Consider the following 19,135-nt stretch of genomic DNA (forward strand, 5'->3'; position numbering starts at 1 on the left):
GGAAAATGGTATAGCCATTTCAAAAATGGCTTGGTAGGTTCTTAAAAAATTAAATATGATCCAGCCATTCTATTACTCCTTATTTACCCAAAAGAAACAAAAACATATGTTCATCAGAATATCTAGCTTATGGGTTTATCTGTATTAACCAGAAATGGGGAGAAACCCCCAAGTATCCATCAGCAGGTAAATGAATGCATAAAGGAATTAGAGTATTTCCATACAGTGGAATACTACCAAGCAATGAAAAAGGATGAATTATTGATCTGTGAAACCATGTCAGTGAATATCAAACTCAACCTGGGTGAAATAAGCCAGGCAAAAAGAATGTGGGAACATACTGTATAATTTTATTTGTATAAAGTGCTAGAGGAGTCAAATCTATAGTTTCAGAGTGTAGATTCATGGTTGCCTGAAGCCAGGGGTAGAAGGATGGATTACAAAAGGCATGGGGAAATTTTTTTTAAGAAATGGAAATGTTCATTATGTTGATTGTGGTGATTTCATATGTATCTATGTATATTAAAATCAACCTAATTATACCTTTTAAATATGTGTAGCTTATTTATTTCAATTAAATGTTAATAACATAGAAAAGGAAAACTGAGGTAAGTGGGAAAAAACTCAATACAAGAAGTATTTATTTTATAAAACCTGATTAAATTATATCCAAAATTTAACTGACTTCTATTTAGTTACCAAGCATATTTTAATACAACATTCAGATCTCCTGAAACAGTTTTTCATATTTCTGCTGGTAAAACACCAAGAAATACCTTTTGCAGGAATAGCATGAAATACTAATAAATTTAATTCTATCATAAAAGCCAAGTATGAATTCCACAACAGAAATAGACTCTATTAAGTGTATAAAACATAATACACACCCAAGAGTTTGAATGATATTAAAATTAGTATGATGCCCTGCTTTGGAATTTAGGGTTAATATTCACTTATTACTTCTCTAACAGCTTCATTTTTGTGTACTGGTGTTCCTTTAGCAAATAGTAAGCTTCATAAAAATGTACTGTTGAAAATCAAAACTGAGAATTTGATGTGCATTAATTGGTCTCTGATGAACTGAGAAAAGGTTCAACTGAGGAAAAAACCTTTATTCGACTGTAATGGCACAACACTCTGAAAATGCAGTCCACAGTTTTAAGGATCACCGCCCTGACATACAGAGTCCCCTAGGGAGGGTTAAAAGTAGAACCACATCAAGTGGACAAGACATTTATGGCACTGCTAAACACATTTAAAAGAAAACATATCTACAGAGTGTTTGCTTTATCACGAACACCCCAAATTATCCAGGCCTGGCGTACTCTACCATTGAAAAATTTTAGTGTTAACTGCAGTGAGGGTCCACAGGAATCTCACAAACTCATTCTCAGTGAGGAATCCTGAATAAGGGACCTGAGAATTCTCAAGAGAAGGGAACTCAAAAGGAAAGATGGACATATTAACCACAATGCAGGCCACGATCTCCCTGTGGTTCACCGAGTACCCACTATGTCTACAGTGTAAGACAAACATCCAGCAAATATGAGACACACTCCAAACTCCGCCCTCTTCCCCTGCTTCTAACAAAATTCCCAAATAACTTCCATGGTGAGATAAGAAAAAAAAAATGTTTTTAAATTGGTACCTTCGTTTTTATATATATATTTTAGAAATCTCAACTGAGGTTTTTCTATGGACAAAGAAGTGTTACAGAACATGAGTTCCCTGAACCTATGAAAACATATAACTGTGATATATGCCTTCATGAGAAACCACAAAGTGATTAACAGGTGTGGTCGGCTATGAGTGCCCAAATTCCAGACCAGAAAGACTTTGGAATCTATCAAGTCTTTGACATCTACTGCAGTACTTTCTGCTAAGTACTTTATTTTAATTTACTGAGACAGCCTTTTGAAGGCCGGTTATATTAATAGTCACTTAAATTTTTTGATGATAAACTAAAGCTTTAAAACAGTGTTGATGCTGCTCATCGAGGATGAAAGTTGCCAGAGAAGCGAAGCAGCAGCAAAGAGACCTCGGCCAGCACGTTTTTTTAAAGTGACTTGGAATGTGTAACGTGGCAACATAGATATTTCGTAAAGATCATAAAATTGTTCTGCCATTTTAGCCCCAAAGAGGCAGTATTTACCTCACTTAGCTTCCCTTTAAATAATTTTTTTAAATTGCAGTGATTATAGAGTCACAGTAAGTTGCAAAAACAGCCAGAGAAGATCCCATGTAACCATCAGTCAGCTTTCTCCGAAAAAGAAAGATGTTCATCTTCCCTAATGGCGGTGCAGTCGAGACCAGCCCATCGACATGAGCAAAGCACAGCGAACTAAAGTACCAAGTAGTTCTTTTAACACTCAAAATCCTGAAGTGAGATACACGGAAAAGTTCACACCTAAGTGTGGTGAGTTTTCACAGATGGAACACACCTGCGTAAGCCGCCCCTCGGCACATGGTCCCGCTCCTGAACCAGTCTCTGGTTTCTGGGAGCACACGTTAGCCCTGCTCGTGTGGAGCTGGCAACCACAGGGCCATGGGCATATCTCTGTGTCTCCTCCACTCCCTGAAAAATTTGCCATCACGCCCCTCCCTACCCATCCACTGCTGCTAGGCACTGGGTCCTTTCCAGCGTGGGGCTGTTGCGAACAGGGTTTCTATGACTATCGGCTGCGGACAGGAGTAGAATCACGGGGTCGTGGGGTAGATGTTGGCTCAGCCTTAGCGAATACGTGGTAGATGCTTAGTTTTCCAGAGTGTGTGACATTAATTCACACCTCCTCCCGCAGTGTGTGAGAGTTCCACTGCGCTCCACTGTTTCCAACTTCCCCATTCTGGTGGAGATTTAGTGCATTTGGGGGAAAGACTGATAGCTAAACATGGAACAGAATACTGGTGGAGGAATCAAAGCAGTAATTTTTCTCTAGATAATAAAGAATCACCTGGAGTATTTTAAAAAGCAAAACAATCTAAAATTCCAACACCGTTCTTAAAATATATTCTTCTATAATTAATGGAATCATCCTGAGTTGATGCTATGGCTGTTATTTTCCAAAAATGTCTCGGGTTATGAGTCACTGGGGATACATAAAATAGATTTTCAGGCATTCTGTCAGGTTTCTTGAAGGAGGATGTCTTTGGAAAGGCCTTGGAATCTTTTCCTAAGAAGCCCCAGAGATTTTTATCATCAGGCGAGTCTGGAAAACACAGCTCTGTGGGGATCCTCTGACATTAACACCTGTTTAAAAGTGAATCTGAGTGGAAAATGACTCCTTCGGGGATTTCGTTGGAGAGTCCCAGGCCCAGAACTTTTCTGGATATTATCAATTTCTATAACAACCTCAGAGGCAAGTGTTGGATAGGTCGAGGCCCAAGTACGCTGCCCTAGGTCCTTGAATAACACCAAAACTATCATAAAGGCTTATGTCTGAGGGACAGTCTTATTGGTATTTATCAACTTCCAAATAAATCGATGTTCATGACGGACTGTGCGACAATAAAGAACATGCGTAGTTGGAAAAGACTGTGTAGTGTAGTCTTGGAGGAGGGACGTGAGAAGTGCAGTCATGGTGGGTGCGAGTATGACAAGGACAGCTCTGAGTAAGTCCCATACCCTTTCTCCCTGCTTCCCTCCTCTATGGCAGGTGGACGTCGCCCCCGTGGTTGGGACAATGAAATAAATCAAGGCAGATAAAGGAGATGAATACATGGCAGGAAATTCATACATGCATTTTTTCCCCTTTGTAGTGTTTCTTCACCTGCCAGGTGCTTTGTAACTGCTTCCCAGTAAGACAGACAATTGTTTTGTAAAATTCGCGAATTACCTGTATATTGCGAGTCAGCTTTTGCAAGAGAGGAGAATAATTAAAGTTAAAGAAAAAAAAAAAACGGGGAAAAAAACCACTGTTTAATTCCACATCTCCACATTTTTCCTTTCCTTTCATCTCTGTTGGTGGAAACCAACGGCCCTGTAATGTATGGCTGAAAATGACTATAAACAATAATTTGGAAAAATGCAGTAACAAGGAGTAACTTGAGGTAATAGAAAACTATAATTTTAAAATAAAGTTGAACTCTTTCAAAACTAGAGAACACTGCTCAGGGCCATACACAAACAGTTGTGTTTTTTGTTTTGTTTTTAACAGTACCAAAACCACTTGAAAAAGCCAACATTTCAATTTTAGCCTTTTAGACGGCTTTCTAACATCAACATATTAAGTAGTCAAATGGCATTTATTCTGGAGATCAAAATGCTTCCAGCATCACATTTCACTTGTAAGAAAGCCTATGAAAACTTCTTTTATAAAAATAGATCTAATTCTGTATACTGAAAAGAAACCCACCATATTTGGATTATATGGCCATGAAAGGCCCATTTAACACCATCTGCCAATTACTACATATAAAAAGTAATTAAGAAAGGCTTCTATTAGAAGAGGCCTCCTTTGGCTCTCTGTGGTTTGGGCCTTCTGATCTTAAACCTGGTGAAAACCTCTGGAAAACATTAGCACTTATTTTAGGAAGTCAAAGAGTCAGGCTTTTATTTAGGAGAAAATTTGTAAATACTAATTTAGTGTCATATGCGTATTAAAATTCACCATAAAAACTGAGAGTTAGAGAAGCTGTGATTAACAAATGTCCTGCCAACGGTCTCTGCATTCTGGGGCAACCCCTTCACTCCGTGCCTCAGTTTCCTCCACTCTCAAAGGCGGAGAGAGTCACCGCCCACTTGCTGTGGCTGCCGGTCGTCCGGAGGCTCAAGGCCGGGAGCCGCCGGGGGGTGGGGGGGGGGGGCCCACCCACGCTCCATCGGGGCGAGCGATCGCTACCGCGGGCGCAGGGGACTTACGGGGCACGGTCACTCCGTAGTGCTGGGTGTCGCTGATGAGCAGCTTTCGTTTCAGTTCATTCAGACCTACTCCCACGGGACCTGAAAAGCAGGAGAATACCGACGCGTTACGAAACAAAACACCGTAAGAACACGTCCATAATCCACCCGGGTCCGGGAGACAGAGAACACGGATCCCACTGGGCATCCCACGTGGAGAGCATCTCGGGTTCAGTCGGGCCTACAGAAAAGCTAGGTCTTCTGTTGCTTTTTTACTATGAACATTTAAATCCCTGCCTTTCCATTACAAAGGTGAGAAATACTGATGTTTTCGGTGAAACATAAGCACAACCGAATCTATCAACCAGAAGATCCTAAAAAGGTGTGTGCGCCCGAAGACGTCCAGGTGCGGGGTCTGGGCACCAGCTCTTTCCATCCCGGATGTTTTTAGAGCTTAATAAAAGAACATCTTGGAATGTTAACTTCATTTGATGATGCGCTTTAAATTTGCAAAACCGTCCGCCACGTGTACGTCGGTCAAGGTAACTCCCGGACCCTGGGCCTGCAGGGGGTCCCTCCGCGCGGGCCGCAGGTGTCCCTCAGCACCCGACGAGGTGCTGCGGCTGCTGCGGCGGACCACGGTGAACCCCGCCTCCAAAGACGGTCACTGGAGGCAGGGTTCACACAAAACGACGGGTGGAAAGCATCACACAAAACGACGATGAGAGGCAGGGCGAAACAAAAGCGGTTTCTGGGAGGGTCCCAAACAAGCCAGAAAGTCACAAGCCCCGAACGGTGTCTCACAACTCTGCCATCAGGGCCCATTTACGGTGCGGGCGCTGGGCAGAAGGCAGGCTGCGGCCCCGACGGCCTGGGTCAGAGCCCCCCACCCCACCCCCAGCTGCCCGGGTCTGAATGTGTGTCCCCCACCCCCAATTCACAAGTCACAATTCACAAGCCCAGTGCCCCAGCCCCAGCCGTGGAAGACGGGTCTTTCCGCGGGAGCCTAGGCCGCGAGGGTGGAGCCCCCGGGAAGGGCTCGGTGCACTTGTGGAAGAGCTTCCGGCACGTGGGGACCCCCAGCTGTGTGTGACCTGGCCAAGGGTCCTCGTGCGGCCGTGCTGGCTCCTTGACCGTCAAGTGCCCATCCTCCAGGACAGTGACAAGTCAATTCCCGGCGCGGACAGGCCACCCCAGCTGGGGTATGTCGTTCCGGCAGCCCTGGGAGCTACACCACCGACGAAGTTAACATCTTTGAACCTTGATTCGACTTCATGCTAATCTTGGAAGTAATCACTCCCCCTCTCTCAGGGAATCCATGAACCCAGGCCTTCGTGTTCATTCCCTCGCCTACTTCCTCTTCTGGGCTTTGAGAAGAACAAGGCTTTTGTTCTGGACAATGAGGAGCAGACGGGTGGCCGGAGAAGAGACTGGGGGCCTCCTGGGTGGAGGAAACGTGTGAGTGAAGATGAACGGAGAGTGAGGCTGTGCTTTCCTTGCTTTACTGACACTTTTAGGACTGTCCCTGTCCCCCTTTCTGGTCACTCACTAACACCTTCCATCTTTCCAGGAACTGCTGCCGAGTACCAACCCTGGCACTCCGCTGTCCCTTTTTACAGCGAATACTCTGGAATATCCCATTGATGCCCTGAGATGGAATTCAGAGCTAATGTCACACACGAGCCCTCCACATTAATAAAATAACCTCACTGTAATACGTGAAAGATAAAAAAAAAAAGTACTTATAACAAAGCAGTATGTACTTCAACATGTAAATCCTTGGACATGACTAGAAAACCTAATGACATCAGATGTTCGCACCCCCCCATACTAAGGCTGGATTTGAGAGTATTAAGCTCAGGAACCATCCTGATGAGGAAGTACCTGAAAACGGAAGTCCAAAGGTGCAGGAAAGTAGGAGAATAAACCTCAGCAAATGGACAGGAAGGACAAGGGAAACCTTCTGGAATACGGTAAAGGCAGGGGGAAACAGCCTCCACTGAAAGAGATAACAGGTCAAGACTATCGAAGTGAAGAAAATGATACTTTTGCAAATGGCCCTCACTTTAGATGGAAGTATAGTATAAAAATATAGGGGATGAGACAATGCTTCGCTGTCCCAGCTGGCAGACCTCTTGTCTTCAGCCTACACTGAACTGTTTGGTCTCAGAATGTCTATTACAAACATTTAAGAGAGAGTATGTGGGATGCAGAAATGGCGTGTCTACATTCCTGGCCCCCTCAGCCATTTGGACTTTAAAACAGAGTCAATGCCCATATGCTTCCCAGTAGGCAGCGCTGCCCCTGTCAAAAGTCATTGTTCTGAGACATGAGCCCCGGCTCTTGTCATTCTCTGTACTTCAATTCCTGCCATGGCCTTGGGTGACTCAGCATCCACGTGACGACCCTTGCAGGCTGCCGGCCTCCTCAGCTTCCCCACACCTGCTCACGAGCCACTTCCACCCCCCATCACCAGCAGCCAGAGGGCCTTCTAAGGAGCTCTCCTGATCCTGTTGCTCCCTTGCTTAACATTCTTGGAAGCGTAGTTTCCAGAGGCTCTTCCGAAAAAAATTAAAATTGTCCCGTGGTTACCCAGGCTCCACATGACCTGGTCCTTGCGTTGTCCTCCTGCCTTAAAGCATTTGCCCAAGTTCCCTCCTTCATCTGGAGCCTCAGTGAGTTCTGCTATGTCAGAGCTTGGCTCAAACACATCTTCCTCAATCAAGTCTAAAAAACTGCCCTGACCCTGTCAACCTTGTTTCTCATCTTTAGGTTTTCAGAGCCACCCATACATCTTCCTATCTTACAAGTCGCAATTCAACAACTGGGTAATACACTGCTTCATGGCCTGTCTTTCCCACTAGACAGAGGCGCCATGAGGGCAGGAATCCTATTATGTCACTTACATCCCCAGAAGGCAAGCCTCAATAAAAATCCGTGGAATGAGTGCAACGTGTAGTGTCACACCATCACCACCTCATCCACTCCAGAGAACACAGAGGCCAGCAAGTAGAAAGGTCTTCGAAGTCCTTTCTAGAAACTTCTATATCTAAACCCATCTAGACCATCATCTAGATGCTTCTCTGCAGTCATAGTCTCTTACGCCTTCTCTCGGAGATCAGTCTTCCTGAATCTTTACCTTTTATAGCTGGCTCATTTCTATCAGCATTTTAAACGAATAAATTCTCTCCTACCTTAAAACAACAACAAACTTCCCTTCCCCTTAAGATGTCCCTCAGCCACTGCTCCCTCCTGTCCCTGCCACCCTGGGTCTGGCTTCTGCCACTTGTCACGGGCATCTCACATTCTGCCTCTAGTGCCTACAGAGTCAAACAGCAGTTATCTGACACACCACGGTTTCCATGCAGCAGACACGTATTACAAGGTTAACACAAACCACTGCTAATTCTCTGGGATTGATCTCATCACCCTGAGATCACGATCTGAGGTGAAACCAAGAACCGGATGCTTAACTGACTGAGCCCCCCCCACCCGCCCCCGGTGCCTCTACATGTGCTAATTCATGTTTGTTGTTTCAGCTTAGGTACATTTTAGGGAATCTGCTCTAATGCTTTAAAGATGGGTTTAGTACCAAGTTCATGCGTTCCCTTTGCTCCCAATTCAAAGTACCAATCACACTATGCTCTGTTTACCTGTCTCTGTCCTCCGACAGACTGGAGCTCTGTGGAAGCAGGGCCGTCACCTGCTTGTTCACCAGCTGGTAAAGGGCAGGCACTCGTTAGTTAGTTTTATTCATTTCAATTACACTCAGTAATTGTACTGTTCTGGAGGTAAAACTATCTGCTGAATGACCGAAGGCATGGGAGCTGCACGTACTTAACGGCATCTGCATCTAGAAAGTCTGGACATGATGCTGAGGGACTGTGCTCTTGGTCCCTAAGAGGATTTGGTGGAGCTTTCATTTGAACTTGGCTCTCGGGATCTTAAAGGACAGAGAAGCAGCGGGGATGGTGATGATTCGGCTGTGGACCAGCACGTTTCAGGGAAGGGAATCTACCGCCCACGTCTGAGAAGGCCTGCAGCGTAACAGAGGGGCCAAGGCGAGCGTGCCTTGTGAGTGCAGACACGGCAAGGCACGACTCGGGACCACGAGGAGAAACGAGATCTCGGGGAGAGGGGAGGGAAGCGACGTAGCCTTGACCAACGGCGAAATGCCAGGCACCCTATGGGGTGCATGTATCTGATCTACTCTGAAGGTACCACAAATATTTAAAGTGCTCCAACTTACTCTTCAATAGAAAACGAAAAAGAAAAACAAGAATTACAAATGGAGCTGTGTGCTCTGTACAGATGCAGACTCCGTTATACACACGCGAAGAAAAAGACAGAAGCGAATAAAACACTCAAACTTAAAGAGCATGTCCGGGCCTGCCGTGCCCACTTCCAGTCCCAGCACCCAGGTCTAAAAGCGTGACATGAATTTCCTTATTTTTTTTTTTAGCAGGTCTCGGCTCTGGAGTGCTTCCCAGAGTGCAAGATACTTGCTGAGTGAGAGTCTAGCTTTTTTTTTTTGTTTTCTTTTTTTCATTCTTCTACTACCCAATGCCAAAAAACACAATGATTTATTTTAACTCTGGAAGAAAAAACTAGGTGTGTTTGAATTGGGGGAGGGGGCCGTATGCTGTCTCTAACAGGATACCCTGACATTCTGACTGTATTCAGTTTTACCCCTTTATATGATCTCTCTGTGGAGTGAGTTTGCTTCACTGCACACTCATGGGGTACGCCAAGAATGTTCAGTGGCAAAAGATTTTGTCTGAAAAATTTTTACTAGCTTTGAGGTCATCATCTTCAAAGGTGGGAGTTTTCTTACAAAAAAGGTTAAAATAGGGATACGGTTTCCATTATTATTTTTTTTTTTTTTTTAGATTTTATTTATTTGTCAGAGACAGAGTGTGAGACAAAGCACAAGCAGGGGAAGCAGCAGGCAGAGGAGGCAGCAGACTCCCCTCATTGGGCTGAGCAGGGAGCCCGATGCGGGACTCAGTCCCAGAAAACTGGGATCCTGACCTGGGCTGAAGGCAGCCGCCTCACCTCCTGAGCCACCCAGGCCGCAATGCAGTTTCCATTTCTTACTACAAAGTTATCCTGAGCGCCTCCAAACAGCATTTTCCCTGACAAGCTCTTGGACCAATTCTGTCATCCACACTGGTGAAGTTCTAGAATTGTTCTTTTTGGATCTTAATCTTAAGATCACCACCTCGCTCATACCCTTGCTCTCCTGTGAATAGGTGCAAGTTCACGGCCCTTTCGGGTGGCTGCTCTGGGTTTAGGGTACAGGGTCCGTTCACACCGCGGGCCACTTTCGGGATGCAGACTGAGTGAGGCTCCTTCTGCAAGGGGAGAGACTCGCTTCCATACAGCAGCTGTTGCCACAACTGGTGAAGTACACACACGTATGTATTTAAGTTGTTTTCAGTTGTGCTTGTTAATACTTAAAGAGAAAGATGATAATCTAAATAGCACATATTTAAATCACAGACAATAGGCTTTGGAAAAAGAGAAATGACGACACACCAAGGTTTCCATGCGGCAGACGTGCACTACAAGGTTAACATAAACCATCACTAATTCTCTAAAGATCCCTGCGAGGAAGACAGCTCCGTCCTCATCTTACAGACGAGAAATCGGACCATGAGAGGTGAAGGAATTTCCCTAAGGTTACACACATCTGAAGTGTGCCTCAGGGCGTGTTCAAAAGCCTTGTTGGACTCAAAAAGGTCTGAGTTCTTCCCATCCTGCCTTTTATCCAAAGAATGTCCAGGAACTGTCTGATGTTGCCTATGACCTGTGGCTTCAGTCCTTCACCCCGTTTCCAAGCCACCCCACACCTTGGACAGTAAGGACAACCTGTGCTTGTGGATTACAGAGAGATCGCAGCTACAAAAGTGGAAGTCAGATCTGGGGATCTCCAAGCTCGTTCTGTGCAGAACCTCGGAAAAGCCGATATGGAACTGACTGAAGACAACATATGCTAGGCCTGGCAGACATACACACAGCGTGCGTGCCAGCATTCTAGATTCGGGGCAAAGGAAATCAAATACAATGATGATAGGTAAGTCAAAGCCAAAAAAAAAAAAAAAAGGCACCTTAAAAAAACATTTTTGAGTTCATTAATTTGAAATTCAGGCAGTGAACTAAAATTAATGTTTTGCTAGCTTGAAAGTAACACAGAAGCATGTTTCTATTCAAACCAAAACACGTAAATAAGTAGATTTCTTTTTTTTTAATTCCATAAGAATTTATAAAATCAACTTTGTGTGCAAATTCCAGAAAGAAAAAAGCCATTAATTCCCATTAGTTGATGTTCTTGTAAAAACTGTACCAATTAGATAATTAAGATAACTAGGAAAGCATATTTTTTAAAAGCTTTTGTACATTTCATTAGTAACATTTCCTGAAAGTAAGCAAATGTGTTGTGTGTGATATTATATAAAGGTTCGTTCATTTCAGCCAAAGAAATACAGTCCATTTAGGGAGTCAATAGTGATGCTGTTAAAGTTTCTGTTTAAAACTTTACACGTAAGGATTCACAGACCTGTACCCCTGGAGATAAAAATATATGTTTATAAAAAATAAAAAATTAAAAAAAAAAACTTTACACGTAAGGAAATATTCACATTAAACTAAATGCAAAAATGCCTTCATTTTTATCTTTAAAAAAAGATTTTTTATCTTAAAAAGATTTTGATCTTAAAAAGAAGATTTTTTAAAAATCTATATGCAAATTTGTTTATGTACAGAGGAGAATTAACACATAAACGCCTTTGCCCCAAATGACCTCTACCTCCGTTGACATTACTGACACATTATCCATGTAATTCTAAGACACTGAATGTTTTCACGGTTGTATTTTCAGATTTTCTTCTTTTTATTCCATTTCATAACAATCTTGAGGGATGGAAAACAAGAAATAGGTTTTTACTGCTATGCTAGCACAATATATTTTAAAACTTAATTCATACAGTTGACGCACAGAAGTTTCTCGTTCTATAGACACGCTCCCTCCAAAAAAATCTGCTTTCTGAATCTGAAACAGACATATACAATTAAAAATAAAAATAACTGAAATGAGTGGAAAAAGCACTGAAGAAAGAAAACCAGTGCCCACAGCAGCAGTCTGAAACTGTAGGTACAGGGAAAGAATGCTCGAAAATATGGGCATAGTATTCTCATACAAAAAAAAAAAGAAAAGAAAAAAGAAGAAAAAAGAAATTTATGGACATACTCTGTGGTATTGTACTTGAAGTTTCAACCGTCTACTTATTTATGTTAGTACAGACCCTGAGTGAATACCTACCAGAGCAACAATGTCCTGCTACTGTGAAAATTATCTGATTGAAGTCAATGAAATGTGATATATTTTATTTATTTTTATTTCTGAAAGAGAGAAAAACAGAGAAAACCCCTGAGTGGGGCAGAGAGAGAAGGGAGAACTGGAGGCAGGCTGCACGCCCAGCACGGAGCCTGACGTGGGGCTCAACCTCGGAACCCTGATAGCATGACCTGAGCTGAAATCAAGAGTTAGACGTTTAACTGACTGAGCCACCCAGGCGCCCCGGAAATGTGTTTTTTTTTTTTTTGAAGACACTCATGTAGTCTTCAAAAAAAAAAAAAACCCAAAAAAACTATAGTAAAGTGAGTTTTATTTGTAAATGTCCTGCACAGTGTTTAGTTGTATTTTTTGGTTAAGCCTGATAAGGATCAAAATGAATTTAATAATGTAAATATAGATGAGTGGTACCTTCCACAGGAAAGGACAATCGTGCCAAAGATTACTGTGCTACTCATCAGTTACCAAAGAAGCTTCTCCGAAAGAGGTAGATACAGGTAGAGGAGATTGGCCAAATTAGTCTTAACACACGACGCATTCATGTAACAGAACACATTTAATAAAACCCATTCTTGTTTGGCTTTCTGGGCAGCATTCAGTTACATACGGGAGAGAAATCTATGGCTCTGACCGAGTACTATTCGCTTTTGCTCATGATCTTTGTACATCCTGACACAGACATAAAAATGGTGTACTTTGTGAAAGTTCCTCGCATGGATGCGGTTTTTACTATGTGTTTACCTCCAGTGGGCCTGTCCTGCTTAACATGAAAATTCTTCCACATTTTCCCCCAGACACTTTTATAGTATTGGCCAGACTTGTTCCTCTTACTATCCAGAGAAAAATATCAAAATTGCTGGAGTCTGCACTCAATATCCAAACAGCTTCTGTTACCTGAAAAAACACACTTACTCACTTGATTTATTACAAGACAAATCAAATGAAATCTCTAGGTATCCTTCAGCTCTGACACGTTATAAAAAGTCTACTTATCCTATTGTAGCACTACTATTTTAGTTGCTCTAGGCATAAAATAAAAACCACCATGCTATTATATTTGACTCACAATCTTACTATGATCACAATAGTGGGTGGCTGGATTTTGTGCTGGAGAGTGACAAATTTGTTTATAAAACTAAATTTAAAGTTCCCTTGAAATCAAACTGTATAGAAAAGATAGCAACTTAGCAGTTTGCAACAAGACCTACCAGAGTTCAGGGCTGTTGCTTTCCTAATGGAAGAAAAATCCTATTAATGAAGCATCAGCTTGTATGCAAATGTCAAAAAAAAAAAAAAAAGGAAAAAGGAAAAAAGGGTGGGAAGCTTGCTCACAGAGCATCATTTTTTCCAAAGTAGCTACGGACACCAGACTTCCACAGACTGACTCAAATTCTCATCTCCCCTCTATTTCAGGGGCATGACAAGTCAAAAAAATGAAAAGGTCAAAATAAACCCATTCCTAAGTTTTCTGAAGCTAAGGAGGAGAGAATACGGGTAACTTTCTTCAGAGTCTGTTCAAAAATGTGACCTTTTCACCAACGCTACCACAATCTGATTCGAAATCCTGATTCCTCTGAATCTGCCCTGCTGTTCCTGTCTTTCCCAGCATTTACCACCCTCGAGAACTGTACGACTGACTTTATATTACTAATTTATATTAAATCTGTTTTTCTATGTCCTCCCATTAGAAGGTAAACACCACAAGGGCAGAAACACTCGTGTTGTGTGCGAAGGGACCCATGTGCCTAGGACAGTGCCTGGCCACGGTTTGCGTGCCATAAAAATCAGCTGAATGAACTTAATTGTGGTTTATGCCCAGAAATTAAGCCCAAGTATAAACATTTAAGATACGCCAGTGGCATAAAAAAGCCAACTGTGATTCTAATAAAGATCATTTTTAACCTCCTGTATACAAGGATTATAATTTTAAATCCAGCACACGTTCATAAATCCAATTATGACTTTTGGGTTTACAGTTGTCTATATAAAATCCTCTAGCACAGACTCTAATTCCTACAAGCCTTCAATCAAAGTTCACCCAAAGTTATGAGAATTTTAATAAACATATTAACATTTATATTCCATTCTGAGGGCTTGTCTCTCTGCTTTATGTGCAAGACTTTTTGTTCTGCCATCGTTTTATGGAAAAATGATGACAGTCTCACAAAGGTCTGTTTACCCAGACCGACTCTACAAAGCAGTCTTCAGACAGCATATGAGATTCGGCACCACCGAGGGCAGAATCGTACTTAATGCTCGAGCTGGAAATGTGAAATATATAGAAAGATTTATTATTAGTTTCCTCTTATGCCTCATAACCAGACAGAACAAGTCACAAATTGTCTGAATATGCACATGATGAATTTTGCTCTTCTATTGGCTTAAGCTGTGAAGTGTTTTAGTAGGTCTTTAAACACCAAAGCTTTCTCTCCACTCCCTCCCCTACAAACACACAGACACATTATTTGGCTTCATTACTTTCCTTTTTAAAAAGTCAGGTCTCACTAAAGATAAAATTTATGCAGAAAAACGTACTAAGTGCCTGACATTTGGTTTTAACATACTTTTGGGAAAATACTTTTAAATGCAGAAAGGAGTAGAACAGAAAATGTCACTACACTATTTTTTGGTGGCAGAAATGTGGCTTTGGAAGAGTACCTTTAAAAATTGAAGAGAAAAAATTAAATACTTGTGAGCAAGGCTCGAAGTTCACAATCGTCAAAGTTTTGCTAAGTTAACAGCTTGGCCTGTTTTAATTTCTTGAACGTTAAGTCCAAGGATAAAAAGCGTGCAATGTTACGGTAAGAATGCAGAGCAAATAATACTGTGCAGCGCTTTAGCAATATTTACCTTACAGTTTCAAGGCAAATACCATTATTCCCAATGGCTTTGAAAACAGTGAGAAAAACAAACGAGGCTTGAGAAGGACCAGGCTGCTTACACTCTACCCCTTCCATCTTCGCACACATGTGGGAGCCAAGGCACTGCTTCCTTAGCATAGGATTTCTAACATCATGACCAGTTAAGTCAGGAACAATCCAAAATTTCTAAAATTTGAATCCACTGCTTGGTTACCTCTTGTAGATGATAAACTGCTGAACCATCTAGTTTAGCTTCTACGTGTTTCAGAGACTGAAAAAATAAGCAGAAGCCCACCCATATGTGAATATTTCATGTTTCTCTTGTTAGTATTTTTAGTTAACAATGTTGAAAAGAGACAAAGACCCCAAATGGAGTCACTTTTGCTAAGCCCACATCGTCAGATCCAGACTTAATACCTGACCTAATCAGCTGCAACCTCTCCCAGGAGTGGACTCTTAAACCAGTCAATGTAGGATGACCTGCTCAGTACCAGAAGGTAATCTGTCTGAGAGACCCCTGCCATCCCCCAAAGGAAGGTGACCATGCTTGAAACAATCCACACTTTTCTAGCAACTTGTTTTGCTCCTGCTGCCTATAGAGGTCTTCCATTTTGTGCAGCTCTTTGGAGTTCTGTCACCTAGATGGGATGCTGTCCAATGCACGGAATCACTGAATGAAGTCAGTAAGATCTTAAAGATTTACTCATTGTATTTTGTTATTTAACAGATTTTGTGGCAATGGTAGGCTCTGAAGGAAACTTCTGACACCTCTGGAGATGATGAGAAACACAGGTATCTGGGGAGATCTGTGAACCCTTCAAGTTCTCTGTTTCTCTCGTGGTTTTTGAGGGCCATGGGTAAGCTCCCCCCGGCTGGGCTCCGTTCTCTTTGCATCAAACTCCTGATCTAATTGGCTTTCCAATCCAAGACTTAGTGGGTTAGCTAGGTCTGGCAGATGGTTCTGCCCCAAACTCTAGTCCTAGCCTGTATTTAATCTAGTCTCCCGCTGCTGGGGTCTGCTGGTTCTTCCACAGTTCCACCTTGGGAATGGCTGGTGGGTACAACTAAGCCTCTTCTTTTTCTGGCCCGTCTGTCATCACATCTCTTTGCCTACTGCTGGTGCAGTAACATGCGCATCCTTGTCTGGCTGGTTTCTCAGAAGCCAAAAAACCACAAACTTGGTGGTGGACACGGATCAGTACTTAATAGCTGTTAGCGTGTTCAACACCTAACTCTGAGACTCTCAGGTTAGGATAGGATGGTCATGGAATAGGTTAGACTGACCCCAGGTCACCTGTAAACCTCAAGAAAATTTCTTGCACAGGGAGGGATGCTGTAAAAACACCATGCGATCCTCAAGCCAGTGGCACATCCCTCTGAGGTATGAGTTTGGCTCAAGGAGACCCAATGGCTTAGCTAAAGAAGTGAGATTCCGAGATTCCAAAGAGCTGAGTGTGCCACATCCCAGCACACCTGCTTATTCTATGTCTAAAGAACTATGGTCCCAGAAGCAACAGACAGCCACAAAATGGCAGTTCTTACTAAAGACAACCCAGAATTACAATGGCCATTATGGTGGCGCATTCCAGTTGGATGAGACTGTTCACTTAGGAAGTGCGCTTGAAAGCAAAGGTCCCCAAATCAAACAAACAGAATGGGAATACCTATCTTAACTGGTACGGAGAAGCTTCCAAAAGGCTTCAAGATGCCAAAATAGATTCATTGAAAAATTCATAGCAAAAGGCTAATGAAGAATTAAAGACACAGAGGTCCCTATCACAAAAGACAGACAGACTGACATAAGGCCTACTGCTCCCCTCTCCCCTCCTTTACCGCAGCACTCATGTCCTACTAACTCTCTATCCGAACTGCCCTTCCACTCTGAAGAGACTTACACAATTATATTTTAAAATAAAATCCCCCAAAGCTGCAGGAGATCCTCCTCAGGCATCTTTCACCCCTTGGTCAAAAACCAAACCAAAGTAAGGTCCGCAGCTAAAGAATTTCCTACACTTAAGGAGAAACCCCAGAAGTTTTCTGAAGAATTGTGTCATCATCACGGACTATGACTCCAGGCTGCCGGATCTTTGGGCACGTTCTGGTGGGACCAGATGAAGCCCGAAAATGTACACGAGAAGCAGAATGGCACAACCCCAAGGATGATATTTGAGATCTTCATCACGCTCCCATAATGGACCAGGAAAAAATTGCAAAATAGCAACGAATGTTTTAAAAGCCATTTCTAGAGTCTTTGCTGCCCACATTGATGGGCCTATGATCCAAACATGCCAATAAGATGAATCTGACAGGTTCTAAGCCCGTGTGCAAGCTCTCTTCCTACGGCTTCTAGGTTATACCCTATTTGTAAATCTTCTATGATTAGTGGATTGATAAATAAGACAAACAGGATGGGAGGCCATTGATTTGACTAAACTTGTGACTCTAGCTCATGATGACTTTGAAACAAGACCAAAATCAAAAGTCCACCAAGTTATTAGCCTCACAACTACAAAAGCTATGAGCTAGGCACCCGAATACCTGACAGCCCCCCACCCCACCCCCACCTGCCATTACACCCTCTTAGGAGTCTCATCAAAACACTAGATCAGGGCCCCTGGGTGGCTCAGTTGTTTAAGTGTCTGCCTTCAGTTCAGGTCATGATCCTGGGGTCCTGGGATCAAGTCCCACAAATGTTGGGTTCCCTGCTCAGTGGGGAGTCTGCTTCTTCCCTCTCCCGATGCCCCTTCTCCCCACTTGTGCACTCGTGCTTTCTCTTTCTCTCAAATAACAAATATTCTAAAAGAAAAACTAAAAACACTGGGCCAGCAGTCGATGTCTCATTTTTATTCAACTAGGGCAATTCTCTACTTTAAACCCAACTCTCATAGGACAACAAATCCCTTAGAGTGAAAAAGAAGTTTCTGTAGTGGGGTATCTAAAAAAATTGAGAGTTTCTAGCTCAACCTGCAGTACAGAGGACTCTGGGACCTTTTACTGAAAAAGTTTGTGTGGGATTTTTTGTTTGTTTTGCTACATAATATAGTACCAGTTGCCTTGTTAGGTAAAGATCTCCTTTCTAAAACTGAAAGGGCTAATGTTTTCCCTCCAATGGAAACCTCACCTTAGAACCTCCTGACCAATCTGAACCTTATCTTTTATGTCCCTTATAACTTGTCCCTGATACAGAAAAGAAACCATTCCAGCAAAAGATCCCTGATTTATCTGAGGTGCCTGAGAACCTGTGGGCTACTTCTAATACTGACATTGAGAGAATAGAGTACAGGGCCTATAAAAATTCAGACAGACACAAGTAAACCTCTTCCAAAACTGCCTCCATATCCACGAAGCCTGAGGCCATGCAAGACCTCACACCAACAAGACCTTAATCCCTACTCAGGGCTAATCATTCCCCCAGGCACCCCCTGTGACTGCTAGACTGGAAACCTGACAGGCAGGTTGGCGAATTATTAATAAGATAGTTATTCCCCATTTCCCAGTTGCTCTAAACCCAACAACTTTTTGTCACAAGCTTCACGGAGTCAAGATGGTTCGCTGCTATAGTTCAGCCTTCTTCAGCATCCCTGGAGACCCCCAAGAGCTAACATCTATTTGCCTTGCTTTGGAACAATCAACACTATACCTGGACAGTCATCTCTCACAGGCTCAGTGGGGCCCCATCTTACTCTCCCCAAGTGCTCCAGCAAGGTTTAGATCCCCTAGAGTTCCCTGGGAAACTGAGCCTTCTAGAGTATGTAGATGACCTCTCGCTCTGCCCAATGACCCAACAGGTGTCCATCAAAGATTCCATTTATTTGCCTCAACAGCTGAAAAAGGACAACTCTAAGGAACTACAATCATCTCTAGATCTTGTTCATTACCGAGGCCATAATCTAGGAGTTAACGGAGTCTGCTATCTCCAAAAAAGAAGTAAACTGATCCAACAATGTCCTAAGCCCACAGCTAAGCAACAACTTCACTGATTCCTAGGCCTAGCTGGCTACTGCAGACTCTGGGCTCCTAATTTTCCTCGACTGATTTCCCCAGTCTATGAACTTACTGAACTTTCAGTCCCTGAGCCCTTCC

General features: G+C 42.9%; 1 protein-coding gene across 4 annotated transcripts in view; it reads right to left on the minus strand.

The window, feature by feature from the left end:
- MPP7 (MAGUK p55 scaffold protein 7) overlaps positions 1–19,135 on the minus strand; it is a 287,917-nt gene that overhangs the window by 15,859 nt on the left and 252,923 nt on the right. For all 4 annotated transcript variants that reach the window (XM_045087412.1, XM_004779351.3, XM_045087410.1 and 1 more), the window contains one exon: positions 4,859–4,939. In XM_045087412.1, the coding sequence (XP_044943347.1) occupies positions 4,859–4,939 (81 nt within the window). The remainder of the gene's footprint in view (positions 1–4,858; positions 4,940–19,135) is intronic.

The sequence above is a fragment of the Mustela putorius genome, unplaced genomic scaffold, assembly GCF_011764305.1.
Source record: "Mustela putorius furo isolate JIRA1106 unplaced genomic scaffold, ASM1176430v1.1 tig00001130_pilon_pilon_pilon, whole genome shotgun sequence".
Taxonomy (NCBI): Eukaryota; Metazoa; Chordata; class Mammalia; order Carnivora; family Mustelidae; genus Mustela; species Mustela putorius.